This window comes from Protopterus annectens, chromosome 10.part0 (assembly GCF_019279795.1).
Source record: "Protopterus annectens isolate FY-2018-M chromosome 10.part0, PAN1.0, whole genome shotgun sequence".
Taxonomy (NCBI): domain Eukaryota; kingdom Metazoa; phylum Chordata; order Ceratodontiformes; family Protopteridae; genus Protopterus; species Protopterus annectens.
Window position 1 is genome coordinate 1692709427 of NC_056744.1, and position 17801 is coordinate 1692727227.

The 17801-nt window shown below is 35.2% G+C and overlaps 1 protein-coding gene across 1 annotated transcript in view; it reads right to left on the reverse strand.

Moving 5' to 3' along the window:
• Positions 1-17108, reverse strand: part of LOC122813911 (zinc finger protein 25-like) — a gene marked incomplete at its 3' end in the record, with an annotated part of 269965 nt that extends 252857 nt beyond the window's left edge. The window contains exon 1 of the mRNA XM_044086455.1: positions 16676-17108. Within this exon, the coding sequence (XP_043942390.1) occupies positions 16676-16846 (171 nt within the window). The remainder of the gene's footprint in view (positions 1-16675) is intronic.
• Between the last annotated feature and the right edge of the window lie 693 nt (positions 17109-17801).

The window sequence follows — 17801 nt, forward strand, 5'->3', positions numbered from 1 at the left end:
AAACTTTCATGTGTCACAATGCATTATAACTAATTTTTTTTTTTTTTTTTAATCCCAAGTAAACTGATAAGTGTATCACGTCAGCATATCTATGTTATGACCAAGGCCAACCATCACTCTAGCTATATTTTTGCCATACAAAGTTACCACTGAGGAAAACCCCTTATTTTTAATTTCTGATATAAAATCTGTACCCTTGCATTTGCTCTTATCCAGACAGTCTAGCTAGTGTCACTATTATCTCCAGAACACAAAGTAATCCATCAGTCTCAGCAGCTGTACAGTGGGCTACACACACACACACACACACACACACACACACACACACACACACACACACACACACACACACGCACACGCACACGCACATGCACAAACACAGCCTGCATACCCACCAGCATTATTTCTAACACACACACACACACACACACACACACACACACACACACACACACACACACACACACAGACACACACACAGACACAGTCTGCATACCCACCAGCATTACTTCTAGCACACACACACACACACACACACACACACACACACACACACACACACACACACACGCACGCATGCACGCACGCACACGCACACACAGCCTGCATACCCACCAGCATTACTTCTAACATACACAACCTACAGTACATACATACATTTCTAACACACACTTCTGCACAGAAAGCAGCTGCAGCTCCCTCAGTCCACAACAAAAGTAAAAATCTTCCAAGTTCTACCGCACCACCTCCAGGCTCCATCAAAAATAAACCTCAGCCTTTTGGAACACATGCACACTCAATCCCCAGCTGGCCAGCTCCTTGAAGGTCTGCAGACTCCTGTTCAGTGCTATCCCATCCTTCCTCACACTGGACTTCACAATCCTTCCTGGCTTCTCTTCTAATGATCCATGGCATGAATAGCAAGTTTTGTCTTCTCCAAGAAGCACTTTACTTCATGATTGCATCCCAAAGGCCTTTTTGAAGGCAATTTTCTGGCATGAAAACCATTGCTGGTGCACGACTGGGTAAGTATTTGCGAGCTCTCACTGGCTGCCATCCTCAGGAACACTTAGTTGATTGGCTGTGTATACTGCGATTGAGACTGGCTGCAATTGAGGTATGCGAACCAATCAAAAACCTTGTAGCACAGCCAGTGCTGTTCACCACGGAACAGTGGAGCAATTATTTGATTGGTATGTATACAGCAATGCCAACTGGCAGTAACTGCAGTATACTAACCAAACAAAACTCGTGTAGCGGAGCCAAAGCTGCTTAATGCGGAACAGCTGAACAGTGTGCTCATTAGGAGCTGAATGCAACGCGTTCCGCATAATGCTGCCCAGGTTCAAGATACTGATGATGCTTTCTGGGTTTCATACTGGCTATACAAGATTCATACCACCATATACATTTCCTCAAAACTCAGAAAAACATCAGGTAAATATGATGAATGAAGATACAATCTCTTCTTGTGTTATATACAAGCCTTCACTTTTAAGCAGTCTTTTTTTTATTTAGTTTTGTTTAATACTGTTACTGAGGTAGGTGGGCTGGTCCTCACAGCCTTTCTAGAAAATACCCTGGTGTAATAAGAATACAACTTACAAAGCAACTGAAATATGTAGAATACTAAGGGAGCATCATTCAGTGAAAAGTTTTCAAAATCTGGTAATTACACATCAAGTACATCAAACATTACCCCAAACATTAATGTGGGAAATATGCTGAAACTAAGTGGAAATTAAACAATACGCCAGTCTTCACAATATAGGGACCATCCATTTTTATATTATCAACAAGACTGCAGTGGACAGTATTTAGCAATGATTGTCTGAGATTAACCAAGAGACACTGTCTACAGAAATAGTTATGTAAGTGACTATATACATACTGTATACACATTATGTTAATTATCCAGGGAGCTGCATGTGTGGGTGAAATTGTGAGAATTTCTTCACAGATGTTAGGTGTCTTTAAAGCATGTACATAATATGTGTTATCTATATGTATGTGTGACTTTTTCTTGAATTCTCTGCAATTAGTGTGTCTGCTGAAGTCTGAACCGAGATGGTTTCTGTTGGCAGGAATAATTTTTGAGAAGTTAGCAGGAATAATTTTTGAGAAGGTTTGCTCTCCTATGGCACAACTGAAAGGTGGCGGAGAAAGAGTCCTACTTTGATGTCCTGCTGCAGTAGGGACTATAGGGAGGATTTCAACTGACATTTATTCTTGTGGGAGGTGCAGGAAACATTGTTCAGTGCATTAAATGTAAGAGAGGGTAGCAGGAGGGATGTTGCAGTGTGGCAGGATAGATTGCCATTTAGTTTTCTGGAGAGATGTGCAGTTCAAGCCGAGGTGAAAAATTACTAAACCTGCATACAGCATTGCAGGTCACTTGGAGACTATCATTTTACAGGATGAGTTAAATGAAACAATGGTTTAATGGGTAGGGAAGATTTAATTCAGAGATGAGGATATCCTTTTCTCCAAGAGGTCCATACCAGTCAATTTCACAGTAAATTTGTGGATATCCCTTCAATCATCTACATTATGTTTAATGGAAGACAGTGAATCACACTGCTTAATACGCAAAGGGGAGTTTATTCTAGGGGGTTAGGAGGTGCTGGGTTATAACCTATTCTTCCACAGTGCTTTATTTATCTGTGGTGAAAATTTAGGTCCCTGGTTCTGTTACTGATGGAGATATTGGACCTGCAAAGACAGAGAAGATTCAAGACAAATGGGCCTCTAATGTCACAGTTAAGTAAGACAGAACTCACGTCAAGTCAATAAGACACCGAATAAAGTGATACAGCTTCCAGATGCTCTTGAAACCTCACAGACTTTAGGCCTGTGATTTTTTTGTTTGGGGGGGGGGGGTTAGGAGCCTTTGGTGTTCTTCTAATTGTTTGATAAGTTTAGTGAACTGCATCCCAAGGAGAACATTGTACTCAATTGTTGGTTTATCACTGCTGAGTATAAGGAAGTGATATATTTTTAGACCCTGATGATATTCATTTGGCAATTAACTGTACTAAATAAAAGGATTTCTTGACAGCCATAGTCACATGATGGTCAAAATAAAGAAAGATCAGATTCTTAGGTCTCTGACTACATTTTCATTTTGTACTGGTATGTTATCTATACATAATGAAGAGAGGGTAGCTTTTTAACAAAAGTGATGATACTGCATTTTTTAGCATTTAGTCTGAATACAGTTTTACTTCACCAAGAGTTTATAAGAAGAGTTCATTCTGGAGTATTTCATTGTCAGAAAGTGATTTCAGTGTCAGAGAGTGACTTAACAACAACCCAGTTTGATGTTATCTGCAAACTTTGTTAGGCAGGGGTTTTGGCTCTGTGCTTGGTGATCTGAGAAATACAGGAATGTTAATTTCCCAACACCAAGCCCAGAGTGTCATTTCTGCTCACATTCATAATTTTTTGGTTAAAAAAATACTGAATATATGTTAAAGACAATAAAAATAGCCCAATGAAATCTTGAGCATATCTAAACAATTGTATCTTGGTTTGAGATTTACTGTGGAGCTGACTGATAAGAGAGGTTTTATTTTAATTTATATTGTATTTTTATCACTGTTTTTTACTATTTGTAGGTGGGAAGGGACTGCTTGTTAACGAGATTTACTCTGATTCATATTTTGTTGTTTTACCTTTAATTTCACTGTTGGTTGTTTGAAAGGGTACAGGTTTTTAGACAGACAGGCTCTAGACACCCCAACGGGCCTAGATAGCTATAAATTTACACAGACTGCAGAGAGGAAAATCCTGAGCATATCTAAACAATCCTGTCTTGGTTTCGATTTATTTATCTTTACTGTTAAAAATAATTGCGGCTGCCAATGATAGTAAGCAGAAGCTACTGCGAGCAATGTAAAGGAATTACAACTATTGTCTGGCTTGTAGAACTTGTATGGTGAGAACCACTTTACTGTACTTTATTATTTTGTTGTATATTGCTGGTGTAATTTTTTTGTCATACAAGTTTAAGTTCTGTGAATTCTGTGGTTACTGATTTTGATTAATCTTTTCTTCTGCAATATTTTATTCATTTGAAGCTGAAGATTCCTTAAATGAGTATGTAATTAACGATTTGCAAATGCCCAAATATCTTGTACAGTGTAATAAATGCTATGCACATTTAAAGGTAACAGCTGATAACACTGGTGATCTGTGTTCCTTGTGTCAAAAGTTGGATGATTTGCTTACCATTGTTAGAATTAAATACAGAATTAATTATGATGATTGCACCTGTGCAAATTCCATGGCTTGGAGAACTGTTATTTCATACATTAATGACTAGATTAGTGAAATAAACAATGTTAGGCAAAGAACAAATGTAACACATTTAGGAAATGATGCATCTATTTTCTACAAAGATCATTCAACCCCTATGAAACAAGACAATGCCGCTGACAACTCTGGAATTCTGGATGTGAGTACTCAGCAATCGGAGGATCCAGTTTTACAAGGAAACAAAAAAGAAAGAAAGAAGTTCACAAGAAATAACAAGGAAGAAAAAGAAACTGATTAATGACAGTAAAGGAAAGAGAATACGTAGTACAAAGGACACGGCTTTGTTATGTAACACACAGGTTACAGGAAATGATCAGAAAACCTTCAGTCTACAGAAAAAGGCATCATCTTAACAACGGAGAAAGCAGAAAACAGAGGCAAGGGGCAGGTGAAAACGAAGAAACCAACATTGAACATGGAAGGACAGAAGAACATTACTGTAAGAAAAAAGAAGTGAAAGACAGACACTGACTACATGACTCAAGCTGTGGATTTACAGCACCAGCTGGGTAAGAATTTAATACTTAAAACAACAGGATTAATAAGACTAATAGTGATGAAGATCTATCCTTCGTAACAATTGCTAGAGCAGATATTACTGTATTAGAAGCTGAAGATTCTTCAAAGCTGGCCAGCAAAGATATTCTTGTGATTGGAGATTCAATTATTAGTGGAACTGATACGTGTATTTTCGGAGATGATAATGAACATCGAATAGTGTTATGCTTGCCAAGAGCAAAAATAGAAGTATGTGAGACAAGCCTTGGAACGCCTTAATGTAAGGAAGTATGGATCTGTTTTTATTCATGTTGGTACAAATGATGTCACCCGCAAGGATTCTCTAACTGTTAGTACTGGGAACTGACAGCTCTCTTATATAGCTTGTACTGGTGTTAGGATGTATTTTTCACAAATCACCTACAGAAAGGATAGCCACGTCACTGGGAATGAAAATATTTTTGGGTAAATACCTACATGGAAAAAAATGTCCTGTTTTATAAAATGGAAATGTGTAGTGCACCCAAGCCTAGTTTTGGGCACACGTGCTTAGACAGGATGGTGTGCATTTGTCAACATCAGGGAAGAGAATTTTTGCAGCAGATATTTTGCTGTATTTGACAAACACCGGGCGGGATTTTTGCCAGGTTGAAAATTTAACAGTTCACAGATAGGAACATTTGATGCGTCTCTGATGTTTGTTAATGCTAGGAGCATTAATAATATTTTTTTTTTATTGGAAAATTTGCTACGTTCCCACAAGATTGATGTTGTTATTGTTTGTGAAACATCGTTAAAGAAAAATAACTAGAAAACAGTTCTGTCAGGGTATAAATGATTTTAGTAACAGACATTCTAACAAAAAATCAGGTGGAGGTGTTATGATAGGGATTAAAGATAGCTATCAGACCTGTGATTATTAAATGTTCAATGATAACACCAATACTATAGACTGTGTAACTGTGACAATAAAGATAACCCTGGAACATATAACAATTGTTGGAGAGTATCGACCACAAAAGTCAAATGCAGATGACCTAGAGGAATTCATATATTTCTTGGATGAAACACAGGAGGGAAGAATAATATTAGATGAGGACTTAAATTTACCAAAAGCAGACTGTTATAATATTGATTCAACAACGTTGGTAAAGAAATTATTTATAGAGTATATTCAGGAACAACAATTGCTTCAGATTGCAAAAGACCTGCCAAGTGATGGACCATACTAGACATTGTTTGTGTTCCCAAAGAAATTATTGTTACTTCAAGTCAAGTTTTACCACCATTGATGTGCAGTGATCATGGGATTATTAAGATTAATTTGTTCATAGGTTCATAGATGTGTACTAGGCTAACGGCCCTGGAGCCTATATAAGCCTAGCCCAAGAAGATTCCCTAGCATCATGCTGCCCGAAGTTAGTTCTCAGTGCCCCTGTCAAGCTAGGCCACTGAAGTGATCCCCAGGGTGGATTTCCTATTGCCATCCACTCGTCAAGATTTCTCTTAACGAGGGCCAGTGAAGTGCTCTGTTTGATGTGAATGGGGAGTTTGTTCCAGAGTATGGGAAGTCTCTGGGTTAGGAACCTGTCCCTCCAGCATGTTCCGTTTATTGGGGTGATGAGGTTTAGGTCCCTGGAACATGTAGTATGGAGAGATTGGGATTTCGTTAGGTGTAGCATATCTATCAGCTCAGGGTCAGACATGGCTTTGTAGGTCAAGCAGAGATCGCCTCTAAGTAGACGATATGAGACAGACTATAGCTGGAGTTGTTTGAGTCTCTCTTTATAGGGCATGTGTCTAAGGCCCAAGATTCTCTTAGTGAGGTATTTTTGTGGCCTTTCCAGCTGTTGCAGGTGTCTAGTGAAGTACATTCCAAATGGGGCGTTGTATTCTATAATAGGTCTAATGCGAGATGAGTAAAGAGGGATTATGACATCTTTCTTCTTGGATGAAAAACCTTTTGTAGTGAGATGTGCCACATAGAAGGACTTTCTGACTATGGTGGCAATGTGGTTATCTAGATAATTGCTAGATAATTCTGCCAAACTGAAATCTAAGCCAATGCACAGAAGGTTAATTACAGATTATATGGAAGAAAAACTGTCACTATGTAAAACTAACTGGAGTGAGGTGTTCAGTGGAAAAACTGCAGATGGAATGTTGAATATTTTGAAAGAGAAATTGTTTGAGTGCAAAAAGTAAAAAAAAAATATATATATATATTTAACAACAGGATCTAGGCATACAACATCAGGGGGATACATTTCCATAAGAACAAGATATCTGACTAAGGTGAGAAACAAAAAATATAAGGAATAGAAGACAGGTCGAACTACAACTTTGAAAACTGAAATAAAGAAGCTGAACAAACAGATTAAGCATAGTCTGAGACAAGATAAAAAAATTTTGAAGAACATTTATATAAAGATATTGAGCATAATAGGAAATCTTTTTGTAGATACACAAGATGTGGAAGGAGTAAAAACACACAAATTGATAAACTGTGCAGATTCTAAAATTTATTCTCAGACACAATGGATTATAGATATATTTACAAAATCGTAATGCAAAACAGTTTGGCTCCACAAAAGGGGTGATAAGTTATCCTAGTGACATCCAGGTAACCCCAGATACTGGAATCAAATTAGATTATTTTGAAAAGAACTGTGCAAACTGGATCCAAACAAAGCACAGGGAGGAGACAGAATTAGTAACAATGACCCGAGAACACTTCAGCAAGAACTTATAGTACCATTATATTTGTTATTCACTAGGTCATATAAATATGGGGAGATTCCCCAAGATTGAAGACATGCTCTTATTAAGTCTGTCTTTAAAAAACAAAACTGCAAAAACAGTAACCTGATCTCTACCACGATGCGGTAAAGCAACACATAGAAGTGCGATCAAAAGTCCATAAAGCAAGCAAGTAAGCGTAATAAAATTGTAGTAAAAAATCCTTTAATCCATGAAACAGTGGGTAACGGTAAGCGCTTTCGCGTGGGTGCAACCACGCTTCCTCAGACAATGAAGAACCCCACACACAACGTTTAAATAGCATAAGCTAAAATCAAATTAAGGCCAATTAAACTAATTAGCAATTAACGCTTTAAAGAAAAAACCAACAACCTAGTGTCTACATAGCATTCCTGTGTTAAGAAATATAAAATGAAGCTATGGCAAAATATATGAAGTTATAAACTTCCAGTTTCATTCTGTAAAAGTGTATTAAAACATTTCCAAAATCGTACAAATTATACAATCAAATAAATAGGAAATGCAGAAAATACAATCATTTACGAACTAGTCTTTCATGAAGCGAAACTAAACAAATCAGTTAATACACTTCTGAAACATTTTTTTCCCTTTCAAAGTATAACTTAAAGCTGTATCATCAACCTTGGGAACCTAGAGTTAGAGGCCGACGGCTGTAATAGCTTAGATATAAAAGCTCAGTAAACATGAGGAACAATTCTGCATTAAATACAATAAAGTAAAAGTATATATTTGTACAAGCAAAAAAAAGATTTAAGAAACCAATAGCTTCGGTTTGGTAGCAATAAAATACATTTTAAAAAAACGATATTTTATAGTGAAGATAAAACCAACATTAGCCTTATCAGTCTAGTTACTGACGGCAACTATAAACAGTTATAAACTAATAAGCTTCCGATACACATGATAATACAAACAAGAATAGTGCAGACGAAAACTGCATTTCTAATTTACCGCCACATAACAGGATTTCTGTTCTCCAAAGGAAAAAAGCTTACAATGCATGCTCAAGCTAACACTGAGCATGTTCCTTCGGAGCAGCCTACCAACTTCTAAAAAGGAAGTTGAATAGTAAAAACAAAACGATATTTGAAACGCAAAAAATAACTATCACATAACATATATCTAAGTACAAGTTCTTACAGATGTTTAGGGTATTAATTTCTATTATTAATATTAATAAGTCTGTCTTTAAGGGAAAGGGGAGTAGGACAAACCCAGAGTCATATAGACCCTTAAGTCTACTTTCATGTTGCAGAATAATAATGGAGAAGGTAATATTGGATAAGTTATTGTCAGAACTAGATAGGTTGGGACTTGAAACCATATATCAACATGCATATGTTGAAAACAGATCTATTACCACCTGTAACATGATATTCTATAACAATATAATAACAGCTACGAATGAAAAAATTGTGCTGTGATGTAATTTATATAGATTTAACTTCAGCATTTGACAGGGTCACACACAAAACACTGATTAATAAATTAGTACAACCAGGAATTGATGTACTCTTGATAAAATGGATAGCTGCATGGCTTACAAACAGGACATGGCAAGTATCATACAGCAACTGGACAGGTGAAATCCTAGGTTACAGTCAGGGTGTCCCACAGGACTCTGTCCTAGGCCTTTACTTGTTTAGATTGTATCTTTCAGACCTAACATTTTCATCCGAGGTATTCTATAGTCTATATGCAGATGACCTGAAATTGGGTAAACTGATTACATGTGTTACAGATAAGGCATGTCTGCAAAAAACTTGACTAAATTGAGAAGAATAATATGCTGATAAATACATCAAAAACTAAGCATATGAGATTTGGGAGACATAAATTGAAAGATGAATATTCAATATAGCACACAGTGATTGAAACTGTAGACTTATTTAAGGACCTGGGTATATGGGTAGATTTAGCTGTAAGTTTTTCTAACCATGTCAACTAATTTGTTAATGATAGTTATAGAACTATAGGTTGTATAAAAAGATTTACAAAGTCTAGGAAACCAAAAATAACAAAGTCATTGTTTGTTAGTTACATTAGACCCAAACTTGAGTATGGAATAACAATACGGAAGCCCTATAAGAAAACAAGCATGAGTAAATTGGAAACAGTACAGCGGAAATATACCAAGGGCCCCCATGGATGTGAAAATTTAAGTTATTAGGAAAGACTAAAATATCTGAACTTGTACAGTGCCTCTTACAGATATCTAAGAGGAGATCTTATCCAGCTATACAGGGCATTTAGAGACAACAACCACTGGGAATGTTTGGGCTTATCAAAAAGTACTAGAGAATCATCAGATAACCTATGTAGAAGATTCTATAGGAATGAAAACTGTACTAATTGGTTCTCTGACAGAGTAGCTGATGCATGGAACAGACTACCAAATTACATTAAAGCAAGTACTAGTTTAGATATTTTTAAGCACAGCCTGGACACTTATTATGGGAACAAGTGTTTTGGTATACTGGCAAGCTAGTGCCTGTGCTTGAAATATTTGTATGTATGTATGTATGTAACATGTCTTTGTAATTATCACAATTAAATTAACAATGCAATAAAGAAGTTTCACATATATTCCTTTTAAAAAGCACACAAAACGAATATCTAACTAAAACAGTTATATGCAGTTTATAAAAAGTATGTTAGGCTTTTAAGCAAAGTTTGTCAAAACTATTGCATAAGAAAATTTAGGGCATCTGTAAAAAGCACAATCAATCTAGAGATTATAACAGAGTAATAAAGAAAATGTGTGATTTTTAATAGTTTATATAAACTAAAATGTCTGATATCTTAGGCCAAATTTTAAAATTAGGTAATTTGTCACCAGCCTCTGATTTAATTAAGTTGATTTCTTGTCATTTATTATCCTTAGTATTGTAAAAAAAAAAAAATCAGTTACATTTGGTGGTTCAGGAGGCACCTACATTTTTGTAATAGTTTTCCAAGCACTATCTAAAATGATCTATAATAATGGATACTGGCTTTTTAAACTGTTATTGGCAAATTATTACAAAAAGAGTCATACTTCTAGGAAAATGAAAATTATCAGACCAAATAATTTGAATACAATTTTCAATTTCTCTCCTAATTGCAAAGTGTAGGACAGCACTATGCAATATGTTCCTAGTTAGGTTTAATTTCTGAGCTACATCTCCAATATTTAAATTTATTATTTTTAATAATTTTATTAATTTCTTTAGTGTAAATAAAGCTCTATGAATAATTTTCCCATGTATAACTTTTCTAACTTTTCTAAAACGGAGATCTATACGTTTTAGAGAATCAAAAGTCTATTTGAATCCCTGAATAACTCACATTCATTTTGATATATACACTTCTAAAAGTTAACATTTATATCAGTTTTATAATTTAAGAGAAGATTACAATAATCTGATAAAATACAATTACCAATTTTACTTTTATAGCCAACTTTACATAATTATTGTACAAATTTAGTTGCAACTATTGCTTGTGGATACCTTGAGCTACTAACATCTTCATTCTTTATTAAACCAAATTCATATGGAATAGTCAGTTAACATAAACTGAGAACCTTAAAAAAAGTTATAACCACCAATGAGTCCTTTAGATTCCCAGTTACTCACTTTTAATCCAACCTCCTATGATCCTATTAGTCCCGTTAATAAAGCCTTTAGTAGTACAAAATGGAAATAGACATATCCACTTCATTTTATCTACATGTTTACATATAAACTGTCTAACATATGTTTAAATAGTATTAAGATTTGGAACCTCTGCTGGATTATAATTATACTGCAAAAAAGTTAGATATGCTTATCCATACCTTATTACCAGTGATTGTTACTGGGTAGTCTAAACTTATAGTTTCTTCTCATTCAGTAAAACCAGATGTAACTCTTTCTAGTTTGCCTTATAGGAGATATTTAACCAATGTGTAGTCACTTTAAAAATATAAGTTATAAAGTTTCAGTGTCAGAAAAGTTTAAACCACTCTTATTCCAAGGCCTTTTATGATGAGCATATGCTATATTTTTTTCAAACAAAAATTAATAAGTCATTTTGATAATCATTAAGTATTTACTTGATATAACAGCAGTGAACTGAATTAAATGTAAACAATTTAGGAAGTAAAACCATTTTGATACAATAAGTACTTAGTCCAATTCGTAATGAAAGCTTTTATTTGATTAATGATTTCATAGTTTGATATTTATTTTGATATCCTCTAAATTATGTTTAATTAGTATTCTTAAATATTTATTTTTGAGATTAAATAAATCTAGTAAACTTGTATCAATTTTGTTTACATGCAATGATTTTGTTTTATCTTTACTACATTTAACCTAAAATTAATTCAAAAGATTTAATCAAGGAGTCTAAACAGATGATTTATCAATATTAGACTCAAGAGGATATTGTATGCAAAAAGTAAAATGTTTGAGGTACAACTTTGATTTATTGAAATACCAGACACATTAGTATTTAACTGCTTCTGAAAGTGGTTCCATTGCCAAGGTAAAGAATAACTGCTATAAGTGACAGTCTTAGTTGGTGCCCTTCCCAATATTAGTGCTTGGGATAAGAAGGAATCAGGTTTAACATAAGCAACATTGTTAGAACAAATACAGTATCAAAGGCTTTTTTTCTCTGGCTAGACTAATAAATGCAACTTTAAATGTTTTTAGAATTAGCACAGTCCAATATATTTAATATTTGTTTAATGTAATCTTGGGTCTGTCTTCAAAATAAAGCCCAGTTTGATCATAATTAATGAAATCTAGCATTCTTATTTTTTAATCTTTCTACAAAAATGGAAATACATTTGTAATCAACATTCAAAAGAGAAATAGGTTGATAGAGCATTGTAAGAAATATTTATTTTGTTTTAGAATTAATGAAATACAATATTTTCAGACAAGAGGGATTATATTAAAATTTTCAATTTCCAAATATGCTTTATGTAATATCAGAAGAAAATCTGAAGAATGATGCTCACAAATTTCAGGAATAATTCTATCTATACCCGGCACTCTATTCAGGTTGAAATTTAATCTCCATTAAATGTATGGGTTTATATAAATCATCAGCCTTTTGACTAGAAAGTTTCTTTATAATATTATTGTTTACATTCATACAATTTTGATTTTGATGAGGCACCTGAACTAGCCCTGTATAGGTTCTGTCTTTCAGCCAATTTGCTTTCCATTTTATCACACATGGGTCAATTTTTAAAACATTTAATGTCTGTATGATGCCATTATGGGGAATGGTGTTGAAAGCTATGGCCAGGTCAAAATACGCCAGGTGTACTGCATGATCACAGTCTGCAGCCTCTGTAACCTTTTTGAAGAAGTTCACCAGATTCAACAGATATGATCTACTCATCATGTCATGTAAACTTAAACAGCATATTAAAATCTGACTGCAAACCTTTTTGCACTATCACCGGGGATAGGTTGCATTTATGTAGGATTATCATCTGCATCAATAATGATATTTGAAGATGTTTGAGGGTGTGACAGTGTCAGAGTCCTTGGTGAATCGTAAGAAAAAAGGCTGGTTCATGAATTGAGCCTTGGCAAATGCCTGATGAAAAGGTGCTCATAGTGTCAGACTGCAGTATGAATATTCTATTTGAGAGACGCATGCTAACCCAGTGCACTGTGTTAGCACCAAATCCAGCTAATATGAGCTTCTTTAGTAAAATATTGAGATGTGCACTCTCTAAGGCTCTGCACAAATCTATAAATAAAGTTCCAGTAAAATGTGCTTTTTCCAAAGATGAATCTGCTCAGTTACTTAACTGACCCTTCCATAAAATAATAAAATATAGAGAAAAGAATTCTGCATATTGAGGATGTGCATAGCCAATTCACACATTACACTGAATATGACCAAGTTACCATTTACTTGGGAAAACAGAGATGACATTTGGTAACCGAAAAAGTCTGACTGGGTCAGAAACCTACTTTCAGAGGAGGCCTGTGGAGAAAAGCTCCACAGTACAAACTTTGAACTTTAGAAGTTTAAGCAATATTAACAACAAATACATAGCATGCATTTTTAAACATGGATTAAGTTACATAATTGGCAAAAAGAGATATACCATAAAAACATTTATACCATCAGGAAAAGATTAACTTTTAATGTTTGTAATGAAGTAGCTATGGAATGGTATTTGTTGACAAAACAGTTTAGAGAGATAGCTTACTAACTGAACTGTCAAATAACTTTAGAAACAGAAAGTTTTTTACTTTAAGTAGCAGGGGTTAAAGTATGAAAAAAATCAAGCATTAGCAGTGAGTAAGATCAGGGATAGGAGACGTATAGAGATGGGGAGATAGTGTGAAAAGTTACTTTAGGCTGTATTGAGGGAAGTTGATAGTATGGCTATGGCTAGAAATAGATAAGTTTGTGGCTACGTGTAAGTGTGGAAGTTACTGATCAGGATGAAGGAGCTCAAGATATAATGGAGGTGGAAGTACTAACTGTAAGCTTAAAAGATAAAAAGTTGGATAGAGGGCTTAACAGTGGACTTTATTTACTAAGATATAAGATTAATGTAAGAAGGCATAGGACTAAGAGGAAAGGAAAAGGGGTATGGGTATTTAGTGAAATTGGTACAAAATTGAGATAGAGGCTGTTCACGTAGTTACTAACAGCTTTGGATGCTTGGATAGAATCCTTATTTAGAAGGGGTATATATTTTGAGATGCACATCTGAAATAATATTTAAACATTTGCAGATAAGTAGCATAAATTACTTTTCACCCAAAAAAAAACAAGCTCTCTGTTCAGGCTTTGAACATTATTAGTCCTGTGTATACCTTTTGTAAACTCTATACAAAAATATTCAAATGGTTCACAGTTATGAACTAATATAAGTAATTTTTAGCTCTACACCATAAAATATTTCAGAATTAAAACTTAGTCTCTCTCATTCGGAGTCAGCTCATTGAAATACTGTTCCTTCAGTTTTGCTCCCTACAAACTGGTACATGGCTAGAGTATTACAAAGGGGTTCAGCAACTCCTGGCCCTTCCAAAATATCCCCTTTCTTAGACACACTAGTGTCATAAAACTTATCTCAAATTGAGTAAATGCCAGGTAAGAAGCTTGCCAGCTGAAAAGTCTTTCCCCATGTATGAGTATCAGACAAAAACAGTCATGCTGATGACTTATTTCAGAGCATTTCCTTTGACTGACTTGTAGAATCAGTGGGCTGTAACATTTTACTCTGAATGTGTAAAGGAGAATATATCTGTTTGAACTGTATCTTAACAGGGAAGATAAACCCACATATTCAGTAGGCACATTACTTACTGAAAAAGAGAACAATCCTTCAGGCAAAAGTACTTCAGGCTCTTTTCATGATTTACATGGGGCTAAGATACGGAAATGTACATTCTCGTGGTGAAAAGAACCATTTCCCCAGTCTAGCTTGGTTGTTTCTATATCTGATGGATAAGCCTAAGACTGCATTACAGCTCTAACTTAGCTAACAGGTACTTTATTTTTGTTCTCATCCCTCATAAGAAGTGGCATGTGTTTTTGTCATTTATTCTAAAACTATTCTGGCTAGGCTTATAAATACCCTAGGACAGATAGCCTAGTATGAACCTATGAACCTATAACCTCGAAAAAGGGCATAGCAAAATACATTTAAAATGGGTGGCGAAAGCCAAACACATTCTGGCTAGGCTTATAAATGCCCTAGGGCAGATAGCCTAGTATGAACCTATGAACCTATTACTAGTGTTTGGCTACACTACTACCTCAGTTAGGTTGTTCCAATCATCTTCTACTCCTTCTATAAAATTACACTTCCTGAACATCTACTTGAGATATTCATGTTTTTTTTCTTTCAAATTGCATCCTCTTCTTTTCTTAACCAACTCTTCTTCTGAGATCTGGTACTTACTTATTGACTGCCAGTATCCTTCTAGGTACTTAAACAATTCTGTCCTGTGTCTGTCAACTTAACAACACAACATGCTTTTTCATAAGTGCAACACCTTCTCCCAAAAGACCAGCGGTCACCAGCATTTTACCCAAAGCAGACAGGTGCAATTCAGTGCAGTAAAGTAACATCCTGTGAGCTGAATGATTTCCCTTTCTCCTGCTGCCTTAGTACCATGTGCAGGGATGGCAATGCAGTTTACATACATGTGCTGCCTCACACATAGTTTTGCTATGAACACCCATCTGAACTGCCCCAGTATATGGCCCTGCCAAGTGAAAATCTTAGTTGCCAGGCAGGAAAAAAACCCAAACAATAATAAATAAATAAATAAATAAAACACTCACACTCTCCAGAAAAAAGTCCATCTTTGACATTATGATTATAAGTCTATCAGCAATTCACTAATAAAACTGAGGTTACCAGCAGTACAGACAGAAACTTACCCTCTTCATCAGCAGCCTGCTATAAAACATTTTATTTATTTATTTAATCTTTCTTAAATGGTTTCTTGTGAAGATCTTGCAAGACTCTGTTACCTTCCTCAGAACTACCACTCGCCAATCTATATCCTTAGAATGATGAGGTCTCCAGAGCCTGTATACAGTAATTTACATGGGTTCTCACTGTCTGTACAGAGAAGAAAACCACTCCCCCCTTCACAGAGGGACTCAGTACATACTTTCTAACTTGATCTCTAGCAAGCTGTGTTGCAGAAAGTTGGATGCCTTAGTTAACCTTTAATCAGGCTGTGCATTCTAATGTCTTTGTTAAGCATTAAAAAAATGGCTTTATACTGTGTCAGATTAAGTTTCCTATTACAGATTCAAGTTGTTTTGGGAAATCTATAGCCACTGAAGTTTCTTCCCCTAATAAGGCTTGCTGAACTTTTCCCAGTATCTAAGCTATTAGGCAGCTAGGGATCCTATATAAATCACAGAAGTAAAAGCTCATACAAGTAATAGTCACAGTTTCTGCATGAAAGCATGGACATTTTTTGCAGTACCTACCCATTAATGAAAAATAAAATAACTAAACACTACCCACTTCATTTGCAGAAATAAAATGCACATTCTGTGCTGGGAACATGTTACTTAATGCTAGCCATTATTAAATGCCCCTTACCTTATACATGCTCACTGCCTCTTGCAAGAACACAAAATGGTGGTTAGAATGTCTTGAAACACACAGGCCACAGATAAAAGCTTCATCCTCCTGGCAAAACAACTTTAGTTTCCGTCTGTGCTCCCCACAGCACTGCTCTGTTATTCCATTTGCTGAACTCATCGCCTGCATTTCTTCTTTCTCCCTAAAATTTGAGCTTCACTCTCTTGGATCTTCAAACCATAACAACCAACAGTTAATTCACTGTGTAACCCTGGTAAGGAAGTTCCAGGCTACTGTCAGGAAAACATTATTTTTTGTTTTGTATCAAATCCTGTTAACACGGTGTCTGCAGAAATAGTGTCCAGAATCTAAAATCAAGGGTTTTAAGTAAATAAACTGCTGATTTTAACCACATGAGTGTATACTGCTGGCCTTGTTAACAGCAACTGCATTTTTTTAGTTTCATTTTCAGAGCACAGGAAGTAAAATATGTGGAGAAAAGACCGCCTCCATTTAAAGGGGCAGCATTCAGACAGCTTTGTTATTATACCATATTGATAAAACAGTATAAGAAAGTTCTCTGTGGGAAAGATTGTCAATCCATATATTTATTGTTAATCACTGTATATTAATCAGATCAGACAATAGTAGTAGAAGTAGAAAACTTACACTCGTCAAGTCAAAACAAAACAAAACAAAAAATAATAATAGAAAATATATAATTGTACAGCATTACTAAGTATTCAAAAGTAATCTAAGCAAGGCAGGCAGTCTGTTTACAGTCGAAAATCCTTTATTAAGTACACAGACAAACGATCCAAGTAAAACAAAAATAGAGTAATAATTTCCTCACAAGCTTTCTAAATATATATATACTTTTTATCAGGCACGGGAGTGGTTTATTGTGCTGTAAAACAAAGTGTTATTGGTACACATGTTAAATTCACATCCCTTCCCCATCAGTGTGACATTCAAGCTGGTCCTACCCTACTTAGTAGCTGTCATAATAATATATAACCCTTATGCACTTTAAATAAAATTTATAATGGTGTGGTACCTCTTATTTAACCAGATTATTAAGTAGATTTATAGTCTGTGATTTTATCCAAGACAATATACTACATGGCTGGAAATACATCAACCT